The sequence below is a fragment of the Amblyomma mixtum genome, chromosome 1 (assembly GCF_055824585.1).
Source record: "Amblyomma mixtum isolate Tamu chromosome 1, ASM5582458v1, whole genome shotgun sequence".
In the NCBI taxonomy this organism is placed as follows: Eukaryota; Metazoa; Arthropoda; class Arachnida; order Ixodida; family Ixodidae; genus Amblyomma; species Amblyomma mixtum.
Window position 1 is genome coordinate 167,501,368 of NC_143012.1, and position 9,219 is coordinate 167,510,586.

General features: G+C 46.5%; 1 protein-coding gene across 1 annotated transcript; it reads left to right on the plus strand.

Annotated features, from left to right (window-relative positions):
• Positions 1–2,833: 2,833 nt before the first annotated feature.
• LOC149369711 (BEN domain-containing protein 5-like) lies at positions 2,834–7,066 on the plus strand. The gene is made up of 3 exons (XM_089576595.1): positions 2,834–2,963; positions 6,027–6,252; positions 6,847–7,066. Exons 1-3 carry the CDS (start codon positions 2,961–2,963, stop codon positions 6,972–6,974), a joined length of 357 nt encoding a protein of 118 aa, XP_089432721.1. The 5' UTR covers positions 2,834–2,960; the 3' UTR covers positions 6,975–7,066.
• The last annotated feature ends 2,153 nt before the right edge of the window (positions 7,067–9,219 follow it).

The following is a 9,219-nucleotide window of genomic DNA, read 5'->3' on the forward strand; positions in this document are numbered from 1 at the left end:
ATCCGAACGTCCTTTGCCGAGATCGGACGTCCATCGGACGTACGAGCACAATCCGATTTCGGATATCTGTATTCATACATCCGCCGGACGTACAGACAGTATCCGCTTTTGTCTATCCGCATTAGAGACAAGGTGTACGTCCGAGGGATGTACGGTGGAGTATATTCTCCGGATATGAGTATAGAGTTTTTTTATAATTGTTCACACAGAAAAGTCGCGCCGTTCGAGTATGTATACTGTAGAGTTCGCTTTTTTAACCTAGAAAATTTTATTCGCGAAGGAAATTTTGTCAGTTTTATTGGCTAGTGTGCGAGAAATTGCGTTAATATCTGCATATCTGCTTTGGAGAAATTATTTCCATGAGCTACACGGTTTGACTTGAGGACTTTTGTAAATTCGCGCAATTCCCTAGTCATACACTTGCAGTGCAAGGGCCACTGCTGAACTAAATTTATTTAAGGGTAGGAGCGAGTGCTACACAAATTTACAGTAAATCAATTACTAATTTACATCTAGAAAACATATAAAAATCAGTAGCGACATCGTGTCCGCCGTGGTAGCCACCCTAGCCGTGGTAAAACGCGATTGAAACCACTTGTAAATTCAAAACTCCCGTTTAACTCCGCTATCATTATCATAAATGCAGCTTGTAGTCAGCCCAATCCAATCCATCAGCCACGGAGTGCAGCGGCGTAATGGCGGCGTTGCTGGTTTGGTGCGAAGTGTGGTCCCCCTTTTGAGCTCTGTTACTAGAATGTGTGGCTTTTTTTAGTCTGCGGACGAAAGTGGTGTGTAACTTGAACAATTCGAAGGATGCGGCAAGTGCCTGAAGCCCTCCTGGAACGCTGGAATATCGTACTACACCGACTTCGGATGAAAGGAGGCCTAGTGTGATTGCCTACGGCATGTCCTACGGAGGTAAGTGCAGTACACTGCTTGGGAATTACTTTTATGACAGTGGAGCAGGATCTGTAACATTCTCTCGCGGGAGAGTTGGAGTTATGTTATGGCTATACTGTGGTGTGGGCTACGGATGGGTTGAGACTTGTTGAGAATGGGTTGAGAATACCAATAACAAAGTTGCCAAGCATTTTTGAATTTATCATGGTCTACTGAGATTTGGCGTGGACTTGATTACTAACCTTTTTCTTTTCATTTTTTGCAGAAAGCTGTTAGCTTCTGCTTCATCATGGAAGTAGGAAGATGGATGTGCGCTCGAAGTTTTACGTCTTATTGAGGAGTTACACACTTCACATTAACTCAGTCCTGTGCTGATGTACAGTCACAATAAAATATTCTCGCTGTACTTTCAGTTGCTTTTTCATTTTATTGCCCCGCGGACACGAAGAAAGTATGCATGTGCCATATATGCAAACATCCGAGAAAGATCCGGGAACGGACGTCCGAAATCGATGTCCGTCCGGAACATCCGAAACGGACGGCCAACGGCCGGCCGATGGATAGCTGTGGTTGCTTTGTTAAGAGTGCTGACGGCGGTACAGCACTCGAATTTGCTTGTCAGGGCTATAGGAATGTGTTCTTGAGCTTTTCTGCCTTTCGTAACGCGCACCGCTGTTGTGCAGTTCTCACGTTCAACTTGCAGGTTTGCGAATTCCGTCCTGTTTGCAGCATATTGCATGTTGATGGATGTAACGAAATTAATCTGGCAGTGTCCGGTAGATGGTAGAGTCGCCCAGCTGAAATTACCCCGGCACCTCCATCAACTGGGCCTCGTGAATACGTTTTTTTTTCTCACTGGCGTCCCTCCAGGCATTCTTCAGTTGTAGTAATGAACTGTCTTATGTACAAGTGATGAGTGGCTGGTCTTCCCAGGGTGAACCCGTTGCTTTTTTTGGGGGGGGGGATGGGGGGGGTGTATCACTTGGGACTAGTTCGGAAGCATAAAATGTATACTTCACTGCTCTTGGTTATAGGTCAGTTGATGACCATGTCCTAGCTACGTGTATTGAATATTAAACTGTGAAGACCTCTGTAGCCGAGAAAGCTGCCAAATGTGACAGAGGTTCTCACGCCACACTAGGTAGGAAGTGTCGATTCTGCATTGTTTCTTGAAAACTTGACATGAATGCGAAATTCTAGAGGCCCCCGTGTACTGTGCGGTCAGTGCACATTAAAGAACCCTAGGAGGTCGAAATTTCTGAAGCCGTTCACTGCGGTATCCCTCATAGCCTGAGTTCCTTTGGGACGTTGAACCCCCATAAACAAAAAAGCCTGGGGCTGCAGTTTCATATAGCAATGTTTGTTACTGCTGCTGAACAGTGGCGAAAATGATTCATTCTTAAAAAAAGGACAGACTACTCAATTGAGCAGCCAGTCTCTGATGAGTGTTGGGGGAATTCTGGCTGATGGCCAGATAGGCACTGTCAATTAAATAATTTAGAATAGAAGCTGCTGCAAAAGGCTTGGTGCAGGAAACATTATCTTGCATTTTATCATTACAATCAATGTATGGAAAATTGTGCGAACATACTCCTAAAAGAGATTTCTTCCCAGAATCCAAAGAAGAAATGGACTAACATATTTCTGGTCAACGACATCGTGGCGCAGTCGCTCGCCCCGCAAAACGCCCAAGAGACCTGGCACGTGATAAAGTATGTATGCGCAATTGAAACCCGAACCTTGTAATGAAATGTGATGTTTAATAGGTTTTCAGTAACGTTGTGTCACATGCAAGCATTTCTGCAGTTTGCGTCCAAAGAAATTTAATTTTTTTTATAATGTTAAAGACAATATGGGTGAATATGTGTTTTGACACTGTTAACTACTGCAGGTTCGAAACATCAAAAGGTTGCGGATGCTCGCGCAGCAGGCCGCAACGGACGACCTTAGCACGGAGACAGCAGCAGAGAAAGAGGTGCAGAAGCTGAGAAAAGAAAATGAGGAGCTGCGCCAGCTGAACATCAAGCTGCAGCACCAGCTCTTGCGCTTCCTCTCAGCTGATGGTACACTCCTTATAAGGAGTTTTTTTTCCTGTATTTCCTGCTGGTCAAGCTTATTGATTAAATGTTTTCAGGTCACATAACCTGGAAAATTTTTTGGGTGGTTTAAGAAGGAAGTGTGTGTGTGTTGGGGTGGGAGGGGGGGAATATCTTACGGCGCATATTGAAATCTGCGGACTGAAGAGCAACTTGCTCTCACTTTGAAGGATTTAACCTAGCCATGACTGCCGACAAATCTTTTTGTGTTACTCTTTTACTCTCTTCCCTTGCTTTAAAACACCATACCAATAATTGTTGTACCTGCTTCGGTGGCTGAGTGGTCAGGGCACTTGGCTGCTTAGCCAGGACACCTGTGTTCAATCCTGGCCGTGGTGGCGGCGTTTCGAAGGAGGCAGAACACAAAAAGGGTCCGTGTATTCTGCAACGTCTGCCCATTAAAAACCCCATGTGGTCAAAGTTATTCCGAAGCCCTCCACTGCGGTGTCCCTCATAGCCTGTGTGTCGCTTCGGGACATGGATTAATTGTAAATTGTGGCTAAGCCATAAATCACATTTTTTTATTTGTTCACAAAGTCAACACGCTAGTAGTTCACTCAGTCATGTTGGCTTGTTGAATAAGACCAAGCTTTCCATTAATGTCAGATTTAAAATTCATTACTTCAGGTGTTAGAAAAAAAAATAATAAATACCTGACAAAGCCATATCTAAACATGCAGTTTCTTGTGGGACACGAACTGATAGATTTTTTGGCACAGCAGTGAGCCATGCCGCAAAAATTCCCAAGCTATGGGAAGGAATAACGGGGGATAAGGTTGTAGTGGAGCTTATATTGGAGGCACTTTTCGCACAGATGCATGGCTGATTATGTTGGAATCAGTGTAACATCTACCACAAAACTGCGTCTAAACTTGAGTCGGGCATGAATCTGCAGTCGAATTGTCAACCAGCACATGCATGAGCGTGTATGAGGGCTGTTTGTGGAGTGCGAGGCGTTTACCATGGGAACAGGCACACAATATTATAAATATACGGGACATGTGCCTCGCGGCCCGCTCCTAACAAAGACTCAAGACTCGTCCTCTGTGGCTTCAACATTTCTCTTTGAAGCACTGAGGCGACCAACTTGCAATGCATTCTTGCAAAGAGCAGTAAACACAGGAGAGGACGCTGCAGCCAGGCAAGGGTTGTACTGCTCCACTCCCCACCGCTGAGGAGTGTTCTTTCAGTGTTGTAGTTTAGAGGCCTTGCACTGGATAAAGCGTGAGTGCTCCACATTGTACTCTTGAGGGTAGCTTAAGTATTGTCTGTTTTCTGCCTCAATACATAAAAAATTAAGCTGTGCTCAAATTTCGCATTACAAAAAACCATGATCGTTGGTGAAGTTATTTTCATTGGCCTACATCTGTGCCACCCTTTGCAGCACTGCCTGCTGCGTCTGCACCTTCCGCGGCCGTGGCGGCTGCATCTGCCAGTGCGGCACCTGCCCGTGCTGCTTTTGCCTCTGCTGCACCTGCCCATGCTGCATTTGCCTCTGCTGCATCTGCACCTGCGGCGTCTGCTTCTGTTCCACCTGCGACATTGGCACCTGCGGCATTGGCACCTGCGGCACCGGCACCTGCGGCATCAGCAGCTTCGTCACTGATGGCTGCTACATCGGCAGCTGCTACCTGGGCGCCTGCAAAAGATGCCCCTTTGGCTGAGGTGTTCCCAGCTCCCTCCTCTCCACCTGCAGCCACCTCTGAGCCCCCACCGAGCCCCATTCCTGGAGCCCTGGTTCATGTGGAGTTCACAGAGGGTGGTTTGGGCAGCCAGGAGGAAGGCCCCACCAGGGAAGGCACACAAGTGTGCACAGTAGCAGAGGATGGGAGGGTATGGTTAAAGATACAGCTTAATAATATTTAATATTAGTAGTAACGTTACCACTTAGTTGTTTCACATAATAGCGAAGGCGACACAATGAAACTCTTGTGTCTTGTGCCACAGGCACTGGCAAGGTGGCAGAAGCAGAGTACATTCACAAGCAACAAACTTGCCGGGCAATTACTATTCAGGCAGCTTCATTCCTTCAGTGACAGCCATAACATTAAAGGTCCCCTGACCATGTTCAGAGATTACAAACAAACAAGTACTCTGGATAAATTGGGCCGCTAGTGGCAACATCTGTACATCGTTTTTGGTGTTTTCTAGCTGATAAAAGCTCACATTTTGAATGAGAGTGGTATCTGAGAATATAACGGGATGCAAGCCAACTCAAATTTATATTGTGTGTTCCTCTAAATCATAGTGTAGGAATGCAACAAAAAACACACCTGTACTTCCATCTTTTCATGGCTTGCAGTGTATGTGTGCGTGCTCTGATAATACTGCACTTTTCAGTTGCTGGAACCAAAACAGAAGGCAGCGAAATTTCTTGATTGTGATAGCTATATCTCCAATATTAATTGGTCAATACAGAAAATTTTTGTGGGAGGGCATTCTTTGAAACAGGTCGGAAACCATTGAAGTCAAACAAAAATCCAACCAGATGGTGGTCAGGTGCACTCGGGTGCGACGAGAGCAGTGTGGAATGAAGCACAACTCTTGGTTTGGAATATTCGAGCTTAACAATAGACTTGCATGGGACCTGGGTATTGATTTAGGCAAGATGTGTGGTATATAGCTAGTTGTCTGCGAGTGTGAAAGCTTCGACAGCTAGTGAGAGGACACATTCTGAAAATATTTGGGGCTGTGAATTCCTCATGTTTGTTATTGGAAATCCGTGGAGGAGGCATTTGTGTTGCAGTGGACGTAACATGGCCAATTTTGATTACTGTAATTTCTTGGAAGTGCCTTCCTTTTTCTTGTTTTGTTGTTTTATTACTTGGCCAGGGGCCGCAATATTGTCATGAGCTGAGGGCAGATAGGAAAGTGACGTAACCTTTTTTTTGTGCTGCATTAACTGCTATATTCCAACCTACACTGAACACAGATTGCCTTGAAGCAGCTGTTTTTATGGGCTGTATTGCTGTGTGTGTTTTTTCACATTATGAAGCGGTGTTGAAAGTAGTTTGGTTTGATTTCATGCAGGTTCACCTGGCCAATGGGGTCTATTTGGCCAAAGGGGTGTACGACCAATTGTTGACAGTGCCCAAGGACTCACACTTCGTGAAGCGAGCCGCGACTGCCATTTGGTCGACGGAAGGGCTCGCCAAGCGGAGTGTGACGGGCACACTGTCCAACCGCTTCGTCGCCCAAGGCGGAGAGAAGCCGCCTCAACAGCCCCTCACCCCCCACAAAGTTGATGCACTGAAAGGTGAATGCGGTCATCTTGCTCTCTGTTCTGTGATTTAACTGCAGTTTAACTCTCAAATTTATTAGTTCTGTGATTTAACTGCAGTTTAACCCTCAAATTTATTAGTAAGCAGACTAAAGTTTTCACTCAATGTGCTCTGTGTCCGCAAAAATTGATTGCTGTTAGTGTTACACATTCTGGGTGATTGATATTGTGCTTCCACCTTCAGCCATGAAATTAAATATTTAAGTGTTTTTAAAAGAAAATAATGCCTGAAAGGTTTATTGTTCACAGTGGGAAAGCAATTGAGGAATTTTGATAGCAGATAATTTGACAGCTAGTGGAAGAAAGGACCATATGTTGTGGCATCATCACAACATCCCGACTGGATTGTGAGAAAACTGCCCATCATGGCAGGTAGCAGTGAAATTAATGATTGGTTGTGAGAGGTGGCTCTTAAATAAAGAAAACTGTGAGCCGCAGAGCTTAAATGCCCCCTCAAATTTTTTTGTTTGTTTACAGCTGCATTCTAATGTACCGCAGCTAAATTAACTAGTGCGGAGATCCAAATGTGCGGCATTCTAACACTCATGGTGCATTTTCTTTTCTACGCAGTGTTTTTCACGCACTACGCGTCACGAAAAGGCTACGGAGAGGAGGACGTCGCCAAAGCCTCGAAAAACATTCGAATGTGGTTGTCCCAAAAAGCCTGTGAGCTGCGGCGACAGAGGCCCCCGAAATAAACATCTTGCGTAAGCATAGAAAATTGCATGTTTCTTTATCCAAGAAGTGGCATGGGATTTTTTCCTATGCAACTTTCTCCATATAATGCACCATTACGTCTCACCATACATACCGAATGCAGCAGGCCACATGCCAGGCTCGTGATACGAGCCTGTATGCCTGCATGCATGGAAACGTCGTCTGGTGTCACGGCCTGGTGGATTTTTATGCCCATAAACATCAGCCCGGAAACACCAGCCCGGAGACACCAAGCCGTATTTTCTGGTGTTAACGCCAGGCACAACCTCGTGGGTTTCTGGGCCCCAGAAACACCAGCCCGGAAACACCAGCCCAGAAACACCAGCCCGGAAACACCAGCCCGGGAACACCAGCCCGGAAACACCAGCCCGGAAACACCAGCCCGGAAACACCAGCCCGGAAACACCAGCCCGGAAACACCAGAACCGTGTCTGAATTTCCACTCTGGTGTTAACACCACATACGACCTGGTGGAATTTTCGATCGGGGAGGCGGCGTTGTTACTGGCCATGAGAATAACGTCCCATCGAGTATTGAGGTCCTTGAATTTTCGGTAGGAGGCAGTGATATATGTTTATCACCCATTGTTTACTATTCAAAGCTTGAACTCTGTTTTTGGGCGTGAAATTTCATGCAGGTCAAAAGTTTAGGGTAAGCCCGTAAAGTAGAGTAAATTTGTAATAAGGCGCTGATTATTCACTGGCATCCGCCAAAGTGGAACCATACGGCTCAAAGGAAAGTTGTAGAGCTTTCACTGAAATCTCGCAGTTAAACAAAAATTCGTGCTGGTCCGGGGTACGAACCCGGGACTACCGCTTCACCGGAGCAGACACTCTACCACCTGAGCTAACCGGGACGGCAAGCTTATGGTAGGGTGAGAGCGAATTCGTCAATAACTCGAAGTGGGAACAGTGTTGGTCCAATGTTTGGAGGAAACCGCAAGGTTTAGAGGTTTAGAGGAAACTCCACACCAGGATAAATTTTTCTTTGACTGCGAGGTTTCCGAGAAAGCTGTACAGCTTTCCTTTGTAGCCGTATGGCACCGCTTGGGTGGATGCCAATGAATAATTACTCCCTTATTGTAGTTCATGCTGTGGGCAATGTTCTGCCCTTTACAACCTTTGACAGTCTAAGCCAGACAACGCTTAGCGCTGCGCGAAACCAGGCATTGAGAACGACAAGTAAGCGCATTCTGAAGCTACCTCTATAATGTCCACATCTGGTTTATTTTGTGCCCTCGAGTGGCTGATGACGATATTCCCACGAACACACAAAGAGAAGTTTATTGTGTACTGTCAGAGCACCCCCCCCCCCCACTTGGAAGGGGTTGATACAAAAGCACTGTTAAAAACTGCAAGACACAGATAGGTACTGCAGATACACAAATCTGGCTTATACACTATACACAATACACTATATCTGGCCTATACACAATATGCAGGGTAGCACGCAAAGGCTAACAACTACGCAAAGCTGCTAAAAACAAAACAAAAAACGGAATGCAGCACTCAAAGAAGCAGTTCATGCGGCCTTACACAAACTTCAACAAACTAACACATCAAAAGGTTTGGTTTGGTTTGGTTTATGGGATTCAACGTCCCAAAGCGACTAAGGCTATGAGAGACGCCGTAGTGGAGGGCTCCGGAAATTTCGACCACCTGGGGTTCTTTAACGTGCACTGACATCGCACAGTACACGGGCCTCGAATTTCTCCTCCAAAGAAATTCAGCCGCCGCGGCCGGGATCAAACCCGCGTCTTTCGGGCCAGCAGCCGAGCACCATAGCCACTGAGCCACCGCGGCGGCTTACATCAAAAGGCTCTGAAAGGAGGCTAATATTGCAATGCTGGGACTCCCAGCCTGCCTCCCCGCACAACAAAGAAGCGCGTGGGCCAGCGATGCAGAAAGAGCGCTTATCCATCCTGGTCCAAAGGGTCTGACAGAAATGTCCACAGGAGGAGGCACAGATTCTGCAGCGCCGGGCACATTGCCCTGGAAGGCAGCCTGCGGGCCTCGGCTAGGCAGCGTCTCCGCCGCAAAACACAATACACACAAGCGCCGACAAGTCGCGCAAAAGGTCCGCGCTGGCGCCGGGCTCCGGGGCTACCGCAAACCGAGAAAAAGCGCCACACGAGGAACCACATAACGCGATCTTTATGATTGTTCCCACGAACAATCATAAAGTCACTGCAATCCCGATAACGACGAACTGAAAATGTGAGCTATC

Excerpts from the sequence above, each read along its gene's own strand:
- LOC149369711 (XM_089576595.1), top strand. Across the intron at positions 6,253-6,846 it reads CAAAGTTGATGCACTGAAAG|TGTTTTTCACGCACTACGCG; the intron begins GTGAATGCGGTC and ends TTTTCTACGCAG.